The 17,126-nt window shown below is 36.6% G+C and overlaps 3 protein-coding genes across 4 annotated transcripts; 2 read left to right on the top strand and 1 right to left on the bottom strand.

Annotated features, from left to right (window-relative positions):
- Window positions 1-1,155: 1,155 nt before the first annotated feature.
- Window positions 1,156-2,427, top strand: LOC107869462 (cyclin-D5-1-like). The gene is made up of 6 exons (XM_016716002.2): window positions 1,156-1,267; window positions 1,348-1,409; window positions 1,581-1,667; window positions 1,761-2,061; window positions 2,141-2,277; window positions 2,374-2,427. The coding sequence occupies exons 1-6, from the start codon at window positions 1,156-1,158 to the stop codon at window positions 2,425-2,427; spliced, it is 753 nt and encodes a 250-aa protein (XP_016571488.2).
- Window positions 2,428-5,070: 2,643 nt separating this feature from the next.
- Window positions 5,071-6,909, top strand: LOC107868626 (cyclin-D5-1-like). The gene is made up of 5 exons (XM_016715307.2): window positions 5,071-5,371; window positions 5,513-5,602; window positions 5,704-6,004; window positions 6,081-6,214; window positions 6,297-6,909. The coding sequence occupies exons 1-5, from the start codon at window positions 5,162-5,164 to the stop codon at window positions 6,348-6,350; spliced, it is 789 nt and encodes a 262-aa protein (XP_016570793.2). The 5' UTR covers window positions 5,071-5,161; the 3' UTR covers window positions 6,351-6,909.
- Window positions 6,910-7,603: 694 nt separating this feature from the next.
- Window positions 7,604-15,182, bottom strand: LOC107867231 (calcium-transporting ATPase 1). 2 transcript variants are annotated; one of them, XM_047411128.1, is made up of 8 exons: window positions 14,830-15,097; window positions 14,490-14,688; window positions 13,433-13,487; window positions 11,410-13,349; window positions 10,808-10,966; window positions 8,954-9,125; window positions 8,560-8,858; window positions 7,604-8,221 (listed from the first exon to the last, which is right to left on the bottom strand). In XM_047411128.1, the coding sequence occupies exons 2-8, from the start codon at window positions 14,664-14,666 to the stop codon at window positions 7,973-7,975; spliced, it is 3,051 nt and encodes a 1,016-aa protein (XP_047267084.1). In that variant the 5' UTR covers window positions 14,667-14,688; window positions 14,830-15,097; the 3' UTR covers window positions 7,604-7,972. The 2 variants fall into 2 exon arrangements, with proteins under 2 accessions (XP_047267084.1, XP_016568865.2); XM_016713379.2 differs by having other exon boundaries at window positions 14,490-15,182.
- Between the last annotated feature and the right edge of the window lie 1,944 nt (window positions 15,183-17,126).

Here is a 17,126-nt window from a genome sequence, read left to right as displayed (position 1 = left end):
AGGAGTTCCTCCGTAATAGTAGGTAAAAGTGCTTTGTTTGTATCTGCGCTGTAATTTCTTGTTTGCGATGTTTGAGTCAGTGGCGACATCTATAATAAATACATAAAAAATAATTTTAACTATATATAAATAGTATAGTTTTCCGTCAAAGTGAATTCGAATGAACTTCCTGGCCTAAGGGTAGCTCCGCCCCTGGCATGCACAGTGGCAGAGCCAGGATATTCATTGAGGAGGTTCAGAAGTATATATACGAACTAGTCGAAGGGAGTTCAACATCTACTATATATGCATAAAAAATATTTTTAATCATAGTATAAAAACAGTATAATTTTCCGTCGAAGGGGGTTCAGATGAACCGCTTGGAGTAAATGTGGCTTCGCCACTGATTTCAGTGATATTTATGATTTCGAATATATAGTTTATAGTATTACATTTAAGTTGTCTTATTTCCTTTATTATCTAGCGTAGTGTTATCTCATTTTGTTGTGTTCTTTTGTATTTTTTTTGTTTGTTATATTGTTATCTGTCCTGAGCCGAGAGTCTATCGGAAACAACCTTTTTACTTTATTTATGAGGCAGTGACATGAATTGCGTAATTTTACCTCCAGATCCTATTTTATGTAAATACACTGAATATGTTATTGTAATTGATATAAATCCATGACTTTTAAAATATAGTAATAGGTTCAACTCTAAAAACTGTAAATACTCTAATCCCCACCCCACCCCCAAATCCACCCACCCAACCCAACCCACCCACCCCACTCACCCACACACCGTGTTCTCTATTCCAAGCTCAGTCAACAAGAGGTCGGGGATTCGATCCACGCCTCTGACGAATGGAGCAAATTCTGTGGTCAGTTCCCTACCGTAAAATGCACTAACCGAGGAACGGAAAATTAGTCTTACGGCTGGCGACTGTGGAGATACCTTGGGCAACAAAAAAAAAAGAAGTTTGACTCAAAACTAACTCCTAAATTTCACTAAAATCACCCTTCCGCCCTTTCCCTTTTTTCTTTTTCTTTTATTTTTCAGTTATTACTATAAGTATTATTATATAGAACGGTTATTATATTGGTAGTATAAAAAGCTCACGTATTCATAATATCACAAGAACCAGCAACGAAAGAGAAACCAAAAAAAAAAAAAAAAGGGATGGAAAGTTCGTCAAGTGACGAAGAAGAAGAACAAGAAGTGCAACAAGAAAATGGCGGTGGTGATGACAATGATGACGACGATGACGACGCTAATGAGATGATCACATACAGTTTCTAATTCTTCATGAAACTAACTACGATGGACTAAATGGTCATGCAAATCCTGAACCATATGATCACCAACATTCAGATATTATGGATGAAATTTGGGAGCAAGAAGTTCGTCATCGAGCAATCCTTTACATTGTCACAGTTAGTAATCAACAACCCCATTTCATTATTTTCATAAATTTACATGTATACGGGGAACACTTGTGCAATTACTTGTGGAATTACTCTAAATTTATCGTAGCTTGTGGAATTACTCTAAATTTATCGTAGCTCGCTGTGAGAAAGACTAATTCTTTTTCAATTTTGATACAGAAAGGGCAACAATTTGGATTACGTGCACAGACACTTTACAAATCAGTGATATATGTGGACGGATTTCTTGCCGCTAACAGAATAGATGTAAGAAAATATTTGATTCCTCTGAAAATGGTACTACTATATATATTTTTTTATTCTATTGTGTTGTTTTCTGATTCTTTTTAAAAATTTTAGTTTGAAGATTACAAGGAAGTGAGAATATTATCAGTGGCATGTTTATCATTGGCTGCAACAATGGATGAAAGTATAGAAAATGTGCCACCATTATCACGTTATCCAGTAGGAAACTTGGGCATTAATGTGAATGAAATAAGGGAAATGGAGTTGAGGATTCGTTATGAATTCAATGGGGATTTGCATTATGTTATTCCTTTTGATTTCATACAGTTTCTCCTACCAAGATTTGCTAGAGATGTTCCAAGCAGATACTTAACAAGAATGAGAATTGATGAAATCATCATGAGTGTTCTTCGAGGTAATTAATTTCCCATGTTTTCTGATTTTTTTGTTAATTAGGAGTAATTAATTAAAGTTTTGCCTTGTTTTGTTAAGAGGTGGGAGGTTAATAAATCATAGACCATCTGTAATAGCAGCAGCTGCAACATTGTTAGCAGTAAACAGAAATTTGACTATAGAACAAGTGGGGATTCATATAAATGCCTTGCCGCTTTTAAATAGACCTCTTCAAATTGTAAGTTTTCATGATCCTTTTCTAAAAAAATTTATATTCCTTTTTTTTTCATATTATGTCTTTTATAATCTAATGGAATTTGTGTGTTAATTTCAGAATAATGTTTGGTACTGCTACAATAGATTGCGAGAGCTGAACGAGCACATATGAGATGATGACAAACAATCCCAGCAGAAGAAACATTACTGTTGTAAAGAGTTTTTGGCAAGAAGTTTCTCAGTTCAGATTGTTACTAGCATTCTTTCTATTGAATATTGAATATTGGATATGGGGTGGCATAGCTCAGTTTGATTAGGGGGTTCATTAATTTTAGTACATGTTGGAACCGATTGATTGTTAACACTAATATTTTAGGACATGTCTGCTGCTTCTCTCTCTATTGAGAATATCTCAAGAAAACTCCTCGACTTGTAAGTGATTGAGTTTGAATTTCTTGAAGCTATACATTGTGTGAAATCTGCAAAAACTCTCTGTCTTGTCAAAATATGCAGTCAGTAGCTACTGCCCAACTGATTATAGTAGACGACCTTAAACTAAAGCATGGGTGTACTTGTTATTATTCCAATCACAAGTATCATTATTTCTCTGAATAGACTTTAGTATGATGCTTGCTATAGTCACCATTCAGACTTCAGAATGAGATGTAGATTGGAGGATCCCTCAACAGAGGTCCGTAACCATTGTTAAACGAGAATGTTGGGATAATGAAAAGGTAGTAACTTGAATTGCCTCAAAACAAAAGCAGAAAGATCTAGTAATGGTTAAAATAAATGGAGAAGGAACAAAAAGAGAAAATGGAATATGATTGTTCCCAAAATATTGATATGATGATGCAATGAAACAAAACCAACCAGAAGCATACCATATCGAAGGTGTCATTACAACCATGGCATGTTCAGAAGAAATTATACTTCACAAGTCATTGAGGGTGTTTCAAGGAGCACCAAGTAGTTGAGTATCCTCAAAAGCGGTTATCCAATTGTTATAAGAAGTTGAGCACTAAGGACTTATAAGGGATAAGGAATAAATTTTAGAGTGAGTTTATATCATATTTGATTGGAATAAAATTGCGCGAAACCTATCCTGGATTAGCTATCTAAGGATTACGGTGTCTCTTTTATCCCACTTTGAGGGCGGAATAACTAATCAAAGCATAATAACAAGCTCTAATATAAAAATTGAATTTATAAAGATTAAATTTTGGATCTGGGTGGAGCAGTATAGGGAAAGGAAGAGGGACTTACACATGATGTTCATCGACCTGGAAAAGGCGTACAACAAAGTCCCTAGGGAGGTTCTTTGGAGATGCTTGGAGGTGAGAGGGGTTCCAGTGTCGTACATCATATTGATTAAGGACATGTATGATGGAACGAAGACTCGGGTGAGGACGGCGGGAGGAGATCCAGAGCATTTTCATGTCTTGACAGGGTTGCATCAGGGGTCGACTCTTAGCCTGTTTTCGTTTGCGTTGGTGATGGATGTGTTGACGCGGCGGCGTATTCAAGGAGAGGTGTCATGGTGTATGCTATTTGCGGATGATGTAATTTTGATTAATGAGACGCGAAGGTTGTAAATGATAAATTGGAGGTTTGGAGACAAACTCGTAAGTCCAAAGGGTTCAAGTTGAGTAGGACCAAGACGGAGTATATAGAATGCAAGTTAATGACTTGAGGCAGGAGGAAGACGTGGTAGTGAGGTTGGGTTCCCGGGTTGTTTGTAAGAGGGATAGTTTTAAGTAACTTGTGTCTATAATTCAGGGGAATGGAGAGATTGACGAGAATGTCTCTCATCGTATTGGGGCAGGATGGATGAAGTGGAGTCTCGCCTAGGGAGTGTTGTGTGATAAGAAGGTGTTACCCAAGCTTAAAGGAAAATTTTATAGAGTGACAGTCCGTTCGGTCATACTGTATAAAGCTGAATGTTGGCCAGTCAAGAATAACTCCCACATCCAAAAATTGAAGGTGGCGAATATGAGGATGTTGCGTTGGATGTGTGGACTTACTAGGGTAGATAGGGTTGGGAATGAGACTATCCAGGAGAAGGTGGGAGTGGCCTCGGTAGAGGACAAGATGTGGGTAGTGAGGCAGAGATGTTTTGAATATGTGATGAGGAGGTGCACGGATGCCCCAGTTCGTAGGTGTGTGAGACTAGCTTTGGATAGTTTCAGGCGGGGTAGAGGTAGATCGAAGAAATACTGAAAGGAGGTGATTAGACATGACATGGAGCAGTTACAGCTTACTGGGGACATGACCTAGATAAGAAGGTATGGAGGACGCTAACAAGGTTAGAAGGCTAGAGCGTGTAGGTGAGTCGTAGCCAGTAGTTAGGAGAGCTTTAGTGTAGCCAGGTTGATAGTCTTAGAGCTGTGTCCATAGGTTGGAGCTGCTAGTTAGGAGAGTTTGAGTGTGGTGTGGTGGGTGCCTTTGGTTTGTTAGTGTATGGTATTACTTCGTGGGTGCCTTATTTATGTTATTCTATCTTGTTTTATGTTTCATTACGACTTTATTTACAGTCCTTTGTCTTGAGCCAGGGGTCTATCGGAAACAGTCTCTCTACTTCTTCGGAGGTAATGGTATGGACTGCGTACACTGAAATTTGTTGGTGTTGTAAATTTTGGATCTGCCTTAACTAGAGGTGAATGCAAAGTTATGATACGAGATTCAACTAAACTCGGTACTTTTAATCTGAAGTATAAATTTTAAGTATAAAAATTCATGACTAGTTGATATGAATTCATAACTTTAAATTTTGGAAACCCACCTCTACCCCAATCCCCACCCCCACCCCCACAAACGGTTATTCTTGGTAGTTTAGAAAAAACACACGTATAAATATCACGAGAACTACTAAAGAAACAGAACCAAAACACAAAAGAAACTAAAAGATGGAAAGTTCGTCAAGTGAAGAAGAAGAAGAAGAAGAAATGCAACAAGAAAATGGCGGTGGTGATGACCACGATGAGATAAATTACATACAGTTATTAATTGGCAACGAAGTCAACAATGCTCGACTAAATGATCAACAAGCTGCAGATATTATGAATGACATTTGGATTCAAGAAATTCGCCGTCATGCAATCCATTACATTCTCAGAGTTAGTAATCAACAACTCAATATCTCTATTTTCTTGATTAAATTTACATGTATGCGTGCGTATACACTACCCTTTCTAAACCCCACTTGTTATTCGATGTTGTGAAAAAAGGCTAATTAGATTGTTTTTGCCATGATATAGATCACAGGGCCACAATTCGGGTTTCATGTACAAACACTTTACACAGCAGTGACATATGTGGACAGATTTCTTCTCGAGCGAATAGTAGAAGTAAGAAAAAATTTGATTCCTCAGAAAATGGTTTTCTGAATTTGTTTATCATTTTTATTTGTTTGGATTATTTTCTGATTTAAAAAAAAAAAAAAAATTAGGTTGGACAGTACAGGATGGTGAGATTAATATCAGTGGCATGTTTATCATTAGCTGCAAAAATGGATGAAAGTAGAGAAAATGTGCCACCATTATCACATTATCCAGTAGGAACTTTCGGCATTAATGTGGATCATATAAGGAAAATGGAGTTGATGATTCTTGGTGATTTTCGTTGGGATATGCGATATGTTACTCCTTTTAATTTCATACGATTTTTCCTATCAAGATTTGCTAGAGATGTTCCAAGCAAATACTTAACAAGAATGAGAATTTATGAAATCGTCTTGAGTGTTCTTCAAGGTAATTCATTAATTACTGTTTTCTGATTATTTGTTAATTAGGTGTAATTAACTATACTTCTGGATGGTTTAAGCAGGTGGGAGGTTAATGAATCATAGACCATCTGTAATAGCAGCAGCTGCAACATTGTTAGCAGTAAACGGAAATTTGACTATAGAACAAGTGGGGATTCAGATAAATGCCTTGCCTTTAAATGGACTTCTTCAAATTGTAAGTCTGTTCTGATTTTTTTATTTTTTTTATAATTGTAAATTCATTTTCTAATCTAATGAAATTTCTGCGTTAATTTCAGAATAATGTGTGGTACTGCTACAATAGACTGCGACAGCTGAACGAGCACGTATGAGGATGATGACAAACAACCACAGCAGAAGAAACATTACTGTTGTAAAGATTTTTTGGCATGAATTTTCTCAGTATTCAGATGTGATTAGCCTTTTTTTCTGTTGAATATATTGGATATAGGCAAATAGATTTTTTGCTGAAATCTCAACAGCAGGATAAATGGGTATCATAGCTGTTAAATGAAGAGTTAATAGGGGTTTCATTGATTCTACTACGTATGTTGGACTGATTGATTGTTAATATTAGTACTAATATTTTAGGACGTATGTGCTTCTTCTCTCTGTTCATATTTTAGGACATTTGGTTTGAATGTCTTGAAGTTATCCATTGTGTAAATGTTTATAAAAGGGCGCAGATAAAGAAAACTCTTTTTTATTATTGTATAAATGACTCCTAAATTGCTATTCTACTAGTTATTGTAGATCATGTATTATATCACTGAGTCACAGCATAAACAATATGTACATCACAATTCATACCTTGCTCGTTGGAGAATCACACTACACAATTGTCACTCTTTCTTTGAATGTGAAGTTCACAACAGTTGATTGATCGACTGGTTTATTGTTTCCTTATGTTTTTGAGTGGGATGTACCACAGAGGGCGCTAGGCGGGGGTGGGTGAGAGGGAGTTTCGTTCTCTGTTCAGTCAATACTTTTTCCCATCTCCTACTGGTTTTGGTAGAGAGATGGCACCCTTCGTTTTTAAAAATGACTAGTAATTTCGGGTTTGAGCCCCAATACTAGAGTAGTCTTTGTTAAAGGGTGTTTCATCTCTTAAAATGGGACTTCTCAGTGCCATAAAGGGAACTCCAATGAAGAAAAAAGAAAACTGTCTTTCAAAATATGCAGTCCATGACATTGTGCAATCTTCTTTTAAAACCTTGGCACCTGAATCTATACTAGAAGTTGACGATAGCACAAGTATTAGCATGCACATAAAGGTTACCAACTCCAATCGCAAGTATGGGAATTGATACGAAAATGTCACATAGTAGGATTTCAGTTCGGCCACCAAAATACCAGTAGCTGAGGTAAAGCTTTTGCGGCAAATGTAGTCAGTCATATGGTGCTTGCTATAGACACCATTCAGACTACAGAGTGAGATGTAGATTGATGATCTCTCGACAGAGAACCTAAACCATTGTTGAATGAAAACTTTGGTATAATGACAAGGTAGTAACTTGAATTACCTCAAAACAACACTGAAAGATCTAGTAAGGGCTGAAATAAATGGAGAACGTACAAAAAGAGATGATTGAATATGATTGTGTTTCCAAATATTGATATGATGATGCAATGAACCAAAACCATCAAGGTGTCATTACAACCACGGCATGTTCAGAAGTACTTCACAAGTCATTGATCTAGAATTTCAATTTCCCTTAAGGTGTTTTAAGGAGCACCAAGCAGTTGAGCATCCTCAGAAGTGGTTTTCCAACTGTTATAAGAAGCTGTTGGAAATTGATCAAATTGACCAACTCTTGCTATGATTTTGTGTAAGGATCTCTGCCATTCAAGTCTCTGCGCTTTGACACTTCGATTGATAGCTGCAAACATTTGAGTGGATGCCCTTGGGTGAAGCTCAAGCAAGTTGTAACTTACTAGTTTCTCCAGCTTGAATTCAGCTTGATCCTACTGGGATCATCTTGATGGCAGCAGCAATCGGCATTCCCAGGAATCCAATTGCAACACTTGTAAACCACTGGTGCCATGTAAGAGGAGTAGTACTTGCGAAAGTACCAAGGAATTCAACAATAATGATTTGGAAAAGAGCTGTAGAGCTGAGGACGGCAACGAAAACATAGTTGTTGAATATACCATTGAAGACATTTATCTTTTCCATATCTCTAGAACTAATCTCATTGAAAACCTGCAAGAAACACAAAGATTACACTTAGGTATTACGAGTGGATTAAGTGATGTCCTATAAATAGCAATAGTTCTACCAGGCGTTTTCAACCTCCTCGGTCGACTTAAATGTGGATTTGAGATGACATGCTTTTTTTCCATTGTGGAAACAAAATGACAATACTGAGAAAGCTTTCATGTAAATTTGCAGTAACCTATCTATGTTTTTTTTCTCTGATGAAGTGCAGATATCTGTGCATTTAACTCATTTTACATATATCAATTAACAGCAACAAGATGTGAATCTACTCAAGAATATAGTGAAAGATTATATTTTGGAAAGGCAAACCGGTAAATTACCTGACAGAAGACAAAAGAGTTGAAAATAACTGTGTTCAGAATCAAGTCAGCATCTGAGCCATCAAGATGAAAGAGAGCTTTGCCAGTAGTTTGAAGATACCATATAACTACAAATTGGTAAAAAGACTGTCCCAAAATGTTCCTCCACATGACATTGCTAATGAAGTTCCCCTTCCTTCCTACAGGCGTTCGCTTCATCAAGTCATCAGTAGGAGGTTCAGTAGCTAGTGCAAGAGCTCCCAGTGTGTCCATGATCATGTTGACCCATAGAAGCTGAACAGCAGTAAGTGGAGCACTCCCTGAAAATGTACAGAAGATGCATCTCAAAATTACAACTTCCAGGGAAAATGTGTTAAAAGTAGTAAAAAGTAATTCGTAGGTCAAGATACGCTACCTGTTAAACAGGCTGAAGAAAAGTTGACAATCAAGGCAACCACATTTACGGTCAGCTGAAATTGAACAAACTTTTGAATATTCACATAAACTGAGCGTCCCCATTTGGCCACAGTCACAATTGTTGAGAAATTATCATCTAAAATTATAACGTCAGCACTCTCTTTAGCTACCTGGAACAAAAGACCAGACAACATGATGACTCCAAGAAAATAAATAAACATCAAGTAACCACATAAAATACCCACTATTTCCTACTACGCAAAGCAAAATGACATGACAAATCTTTTTCACTTCGAAGTCCAAATTGCAAAGGGAATATACTATGGACGCTACAAATGTTAGAGATGAAAACGGGAGGTTAAACCAGTTGCCGAATGAAAATTTTGCAACATCTCAAAGTGCTGATGGATAGCAGCTCTTTAACTTTATAAAGCCAGAAATAGTAGAAGGAATCACTGGGATCCTAAAATAACGAATTCATGGTTTAACAGTACAACTGCCAAATCTATTACAAGCTTTCTTTATCAAAAAAATAAATCTAATTACAAAGTTTACATAGTCAATAGGAAGATGAACTAACACATATCAATTATCAGGAGAGTAGTCATTCAGAAAAGGACCCACTAACAGCAATTGCGAACTTATACATATTCAACATCAATAGTTAACAAAATAATAATCATATCTATACTCTTTTATAACTGAATATGTATAACTGAATCTATATGATTTATAATCTTTGACCAAATAAAGATCAATGAAATGCCTAAATTGTACAGAGAAAAGGCTTAATAGGAGAGATAGTGCAAGTGAAGCTAAGTTGTTTATGGCATTACAGAAAGAAGATATAAAATGAGAGATGTACAATAGCCCTTGGTAGATAAAGAAAGCGGAGCCATGACGAAATTTTGTATTTGTGGTAGAGTAAATTCTCAGTGAAGGAACATTAGGTAGTTGAGGAAAAGGGTCATGATCTCCATAGCAATAAAGAGAGAAGAAAGCCATGAGCATGCAGCAGAAAAAAGAAAGAATAGCCATGTCAAAACTTCTAAATTTTTGTATAGTAAATTCTTTGTGAAGGAACATTAGATTGCTGGAAAGAAGATGGTCACAATTCCTTCACTGTACAGGACAAAATTCAGCATTTGCCTTGGCCCAAAAGACACACAACTAATCTCTCTGATAAGAGTGAAGGAAAATCACATAATCAAACTTCCACCAAAAAATTTTACAATTTCATTATTTGGGAGAACAGGCCGGGGTAGCAATGTAAGCACAAATAATATTTTTACCTTCCCATTTTCATCATCCACTTTAAACTAGCAAACAGGTCTAAGTGCAGTTATTGCAGATGCAACTCAATATTTTCTGACAAACATTCTAATGTTACCCTCAACATGGTCAACTATTTAGTCATTTTACTAGTAGTTTCTCCTAGAATGAAGATACTGCGTCGAATTTTTGTACAAAAACAGCTTAATTTTTTTTATGGGAAATACTTTACATAAAATCAATCAAAGGAAAGAGCAATTTTAAGTGGAGTGGAATATAACAAATTGTGCTAGCACTTCACCAGCAAATCAGAAAGAACTCACCCTCTTTGATAGACAATTATCCTTCCAAATAAAAGAGAATTGTTAAATGTCTGATATTATTAATTGCTATAGTTTGCTAGTTATGAAATATTGCTTTCACAATCTCCCTTCTTATGTTTTATGCAATAAACATACACTGGATACCAGTACTTATCAAATTGGATAATTTGCAGTTGAAATAGGGGCTGGTGCTCACTGCTCTCAATATTGCAATGTTTGAAAAGATAATTCATAAAACAACAGTAATTAAGTATCACCTCAGTCCCAGCAATGCCCATAGCAAGACCTATATCTGCTTCATGGAGGGCAGGAGCATCATTAGTGCCGTCACCAGTCACGGCAACAACTTCTTGGAAGGTTGTACGTAAATGTTTCACTAGCGTATGTTTATCTATTGGAGAAGAACGTGCCATCACCTAAGCAAGTAGATGAAGAAGATATTAATAACACTCTGTCACCCAATCAACAGCAGCAAGCAAACAAATGAGATAAGGTAATCCAGTAAGAAGCTAGGACAATCCACACAAACCACCTCAGACAAAAATAATCAGCTTGCTGTGCATGAACAACAACAAAAACAACAGTTAACTCTATCCCGACAAGTTGGTGTCGGCTATATGCATGTTTCTCCATTCAACCTCACCCCAGGCCAACATTAAGAGAAATAATAATAGGATTATAAATAAATATACAAAGTAAAAAGAACTAGAAGTTCATCACTTTCTGTGTATGAGCATAAACAGAATTTCTTTATTTGATAGATGAAGTGAAAAAGCAATCCAAGATCAACAACTCGAAAATGCAATCCTGGAAAGAACATATGAATGCAGTCAAGTGAAATAATTGTTTCTGAAGGCACCTGTAATTTTGGAATCATTTCTTGCAGCTCGGCCTCAGTCTTCATCCTAAATACTGGACCTTCGACTGCAATGCCATCATCAGTCAAAATTCCACATTCTCTAGCAATAGCCTTGGCAGTATTTATGTTGTCTCCAGTGACCATTCTCACAGTGATTCCAGCTGACCTACAAATTGCGACAGACTCCTTGACTCCAGGACGAACGGGATCTTTAATGCCTACAATTCCTATGCAGATATATCCCTCAAAGGGGATGGGATTTTCAGCAGGGTACTCATCACTAATGTCCTTGTAGGCAAGGCACAAAGTTCGAAGAGCTTCATTAGCAAATAGGTCAATCGTATCTTTCAGATGGTTAATAGAAGTTTCATCTAGGGGAACAATCTCACCGCTAGAGCTTAGGAAATTGTCACATGAAGCCAAAATTATTTCAGATGCTCCTTTACAGTGTGCACGGAGACCTTTTCCAGGAAGTTCTATAATTACACCCATTCTCTTCTTCGTAGAATTGAATGGCTCAACCTTTACAAGCCTAGAAGATTGACGCTCTTCCAGGAAATTCCCTCCAAGCAAAAGACCGAACTCCAAAAGAGCAGTTTCAGTCGGTGTTCCCAGGATTTCAATTTTTCCATCTTCATTTTTTACTATTTCTCCCCCATTATTATTGAATATAGACTGGATTAATATTCTCAATGCAGAGTTAGAAACTTCAGAGCAGATATTAGAACCATCCTTACAGCTTTCAGTTTCTATGATTTTACCACAAATGCATGCTTTTACAACTGTCATATGATTAGTTGTTAGTGTCCCAGTCTTGTCACTACATATGGTAGTTGAAGAACCCATTGTCTCACAAGCAGCCAAATGGCGCACAAGTGCCTTATCATTCATCATCTTCTTCATAGCAAATGCCAGACTCAATGTAACAGCTAAAGGAAGCCCCTCAGGAACAGCAACCACAACAATTGTAACTGCAATAGCAAAGTATTCCAGCATTTCTTGGGCATCATCCATAGACCAGCTCCATTGGGACCCTTCCTCTAGTTTGCGGCTATATAAACCTTGGACCAAGACAGCAAATGTGATGACAGCAAAAAAAAGACCTATTTTACCAATAATAGTTGCCACTCCGTTCAGTTTAACCTGCAATGGGGTCTCATCATCTCCACCTTCACTAAGAGTAGCCATCAGTTTACCCCACTGGGTTCTCATCCCAACAGTAGTGACAAGCATTTTACACGAGCCATCACGAACTTTGGTTCCAGAGAGGAGAAAGGGATTTTCAGTGGTCACGTTAATGGGTTCACTCTCTCCTGTTAAACTTGATTCATCTATCAACAAAGAAAAACCAGAGAGAAAGAGTCCATCAGCTGGTACCTGATCCCCAATAGCAAGATGAACAATATCGCCTGCAAGTAAATCATATATTGATATTTTTTGCCTGTAGCCATTTCTAGTAACCTGAACTGTAATTTTTTTCTTCTCTTTATCTAAATCCTTAAACTGTAAAGATTGTCTATAGTCACTTGTAGCAGTAACAAATACAACCAACAGGATACTCGCAACAATACCAAGTCCATCATGTGCACCCTTCGGCCATCCTTCAGTCATTATGCCAACAAGCAAAGATACAAAAGCACAAACACCAAGTATCATGAGAGTTGTATCTTGAAGAGCTTCCCATACAAAAATCCAGAAGCCCCTTGGTGGGCTCTCAATAAATTTATTGATTCCATATATTTCTTTTCGTCGGCTAAGCAAATCAGCAGAAGTACAAATACCATCGGTTGTTGACGTTGATAGCTTTTTTGCAATACCCTCAACCGCACCATGAAGTTTAAGTTTCCTCGAATTATGGCCCTCAACTATTGATCCCAGCTCATCAGCACATATTTGAAACCCTGCAGTTTTCACTTCCTCTGGGACAGTGTAACTTACTCCTGAATATATTCAGCTGAACATCAGTTAAAGAAGAAAATTTAAATACTGGAAGCTGGTTTCACTGAAATACTCAATTACATACCTTGAATAAAGCTAAGTGCAGCTTGTGAAACCAGAACAGCAACTCTTAGTTTCTCCTACATAAGTGAAAATGCAGAATATACCCATTTTCAGAAATAAGAATAGAGAAACAAGCTACTGGAATCAAAAAATACGGTGCAGTATACTTCCTGCCTTATCATACGTCTTTCCTTATTTTAGAGAAAATATTTACTCGATCACAACAGAGCGATACTACTTGAAATGCTAGAAATTCACACCCACGAGATAACAAACTTCAATGAGTCAGTATAAAGTTAACGAGCTGAAACTTGCAGAAAAGATGTGATCCTAACTTGTTAAGGAGAATTAGGAAGGAAGAAAACCAACAAGAAACTAGAACCGGCACATTCTTCGATAGACACTATAGGAACTTAACTCCAAACTACGGTTTCATTTTCAGGATTTGCTCTCCATTAAAGCTCTTTTTTAGCTAAATATATACTACTATCATCTATGAATCCTCTATATTCATTTTATTCTATTTTGCTGCTTCAACTTGTTGCAGCTATAGCGAGCTTGTATGTATGGGAACACGGAAGAACTACTGCATCCTTTCACTTTTACTTGTCACGTTTTGCTTTACGAGTCAATTTAACTAATCTTCTTGGCTAAATTGAAAAAGATTAATTTAATATTTTAATTTCAAATTTAGATAATCAAAATCGATACAGGAAAAAATACTACTCAAATTGCAATCTTTTTCATACTGTTACAATAGAAACATACATCTTTATAATGTTCATCAAAGCTTGTCAAGTTTAACTGTCGAGATGCAAAATGCATAAGTGAAAGTGAACATAGAGAGTATTCAGTTGGAAAATAGCACTTCCCCAGTAGATCCTACTTCCTAGAAGTTACATAAGACACAGTCACAAAAACTTCTCGCAAAATTTCTCTTTACAATAACCTTTCTTTGTCAGGGCAAAATTGTAAACCAATACATGAGAAGAAAAAGTCAACTACAGAAAAGAAGATATTTTGTACTAACTACTAATAACTGCACAGATATTTCTTCTACTAAGAAAGAGATGGTTAACCTGATTAGATCGCTGGATGGCACGAGCTTCGAAGCGTTTGGATAGATTCGCTGTGAATCTGAACCTACGTTTCGGATTTTTGACTAGCCAACACAGCTGCCTCCATCTCTGAAGTGCTTCCTCGGATGAATTCTTCGGTTTTACTTCTCCATAGTTCTCCTTAATATACTCCTCCATAACTCTTTTTCAAAATCCTAAGCTAATCAATGGCATTTACAGATCGAAGTTGTTAACTTAGCTGCTTTTTGTTTTTTACTGTTTATATAGTACATATTGCGTAGTACCTAATACGGCATTAGCAACTTTAGAAAAAGCAGTCGATGATAATGACTAGTAGTACCTTTTTTTGGCTTGACTATTATTGACTGGACAACGTACTGTTCAAGTCAAATACAAGTGTTTATTTTGAAAAAAGAAAAGGCAATGGAGATGGTGCTACTGTAGATCTGGAGCCACGAATAGGTGATGGAATGAGCAGTTTCCGAAAATGCAGGTGTAGTGTAATGGTCTTATGGAGTGGGAAGTGGAAGAGTGAGGAGAGTGAAATCACTAATGGCTTGCTAAATTCAATGCGAGGATGTGGTGATGGGTTGCTTTGAAATATATTTGATGCGTTACCCTACGCGGTAGATATTTATTTGGATTTAGATGCTTATGATGTCTCTTCATTTACTCTTATTTCATCACTCTAGATTCCTAGTACTTCTATTGATTAGTAATATGTTAAAAAGTATATAACATAAGAAAAAAATTAATCTATTTTTGAACACTGAACAAGTAAAAAAAAAAAATAAGAAAATATTAATTGGGATAAATAAATGCAGAGTAAGTATTAGATAGAATTATTTATTAATAATTGCAAAAAGTATTTTAAATAGAGTTACAGAGAAAATTCCTAGACCAACACTAATAACGTAATCTAAATAAACAATGACTAGTGAAATAACTAGGACGGTATCTTAAATAAACAAGAATTGTTGAAACAATAATACTGACTAAACTACTAACTAATAATTGAACTAACAGAAATTAACTGAGGCTAATGGTTTGTGTCAATATGTCCTCTCAAGTTAAAAGATGGGTTACTAAGCCTAACTTGGATAGATTTTGCTGAAAAACATGTTTAGGCAGTTCCTTGGTGAGGGTGTCTGCTAGTTGATCGGAACGCTTGATCTGAATAGCCCGCACTCTTTTGACGTCGACATGGTGACGAACAAAGTGAAAATCTACTACAGCATGCTTTACACGATTGTGGAGGACAGGATTTTTGCTTAAGAACATGGCTCCAAGATTGACACAAAAAATGGTAGGCAATTAATGTACTGGAAAGCGCAGCTCAGTGAGAAGATTAGTAACCCACGTAGTTTCAGAAAGGGCATTAGCCACTGCTCCATGCTCAGACTCAGTGGAGGAGCGAAAGACAATATTTTATTTCTTCAATGACCAGTTAATTGAATTGTGATCAAGGAACTGGATATATCCGGATATTGGAACTCTATCTGCGATGTCCTTACCCTAATCTACATCAGAGTATATGTATAGATTGAAGTCCTCGATGGGAGTTACACGTAAGCTTGGCTGGATGGTGCCACGCAAATAGCGGAGAACATGTTTCACAACTTTATAGTGAAGGTCCGACGATGCTTGCATAAATTGGAATAACTTATTCATTGCGGTCCAGTCTAGTGAAAGATAGATATTGAAGCGTGCCTAAGACCTAACAATAGTGTGTTGCATCAGTCAAGTGAGTACCACCAGACAGTGTGAGCAACTCAATTGCACTCATTAGCGTATGAACACTTTTGCAGTCAGTCATTAACTCATCATTCAGGATTTCATTCACATAGTTTGCTTGGGTGAAAGTTAAACCATTAGAGTTGTGTATCACTTCAATACCAAGAAAGTAGTGAAGATTTTTCAAATCTTTCATTGAAAATTTAGAAGCAAGAGAAGCGATAGTCTGATCGACACTTGAAGTGTTGCTCCCAGTGATAATAATGTCGTCTACATAGATAAAGACGAACATTGTCTCATCTAGACCTTGTCTAACGAATAGCGAGGCATCAAATTTCATTTTAACAAAGCTTATGGTTGAGAGATAACCTGTGAGAGTATTATACCACGCTCGAGGGGCTTGTTTCAAGCCATAGATTGCCTTGCGCAACCGATTGCCTTGCGCAACCGATATATATGAGTTGATTTGTTATCATTAGTAAATTTCGACGGTTGTACATGTACACCTCCTCTTTCAGGTTGCCTTGAAGGAACGCATCGTTGATGTTCAATTGATGGAGGTGCCAATTGTGGCGAAGTGCCACAGAGAGAATGATTCGAATAATAATATGTTTTACGACTGAATTGAAAGTCATGTGAAAGTCAATCAGAAAAGTAATCTATATTGAACCCGTGCGGGCACGAAATATATATATCTAGTTAATCAAGAAATAGTAGTAATAAATCATGTTCCATAAATTACATACCTACATAGTATGGAGAACCAATTGAAAGACCAAACATAAAGCTTCATTTTGGATTTTTCTTTTTTTCCTCATTTATAACTATAAAAAAAACCATGGCCGTGTGTAGCATGAAATAAATGGTATATTAATTAAATAATAATATATATTTAGTATAATT

Source organism: Capsicum annuum, chromosome 4 (assembly GCF_002878395.1).
Source record: "Capsicum annuum cultivar UCD-10X-F1 chromosome 4, UCD10Xv1.1, whole genome shotgun sequence".
Taxonomy (NCBI): domain Eukaryota; kingdom Viridiplantae; phylum Streptophyta; class Magnoliopsida; order Solanales; family Solanaceae; genus Capsicum; species Capsicum annuum.
The sequence above is the reverse complement of the archived record's forward strand: the minus strand, read 5'-3'. Positions and strand labels throughout refer to the sequence as shown.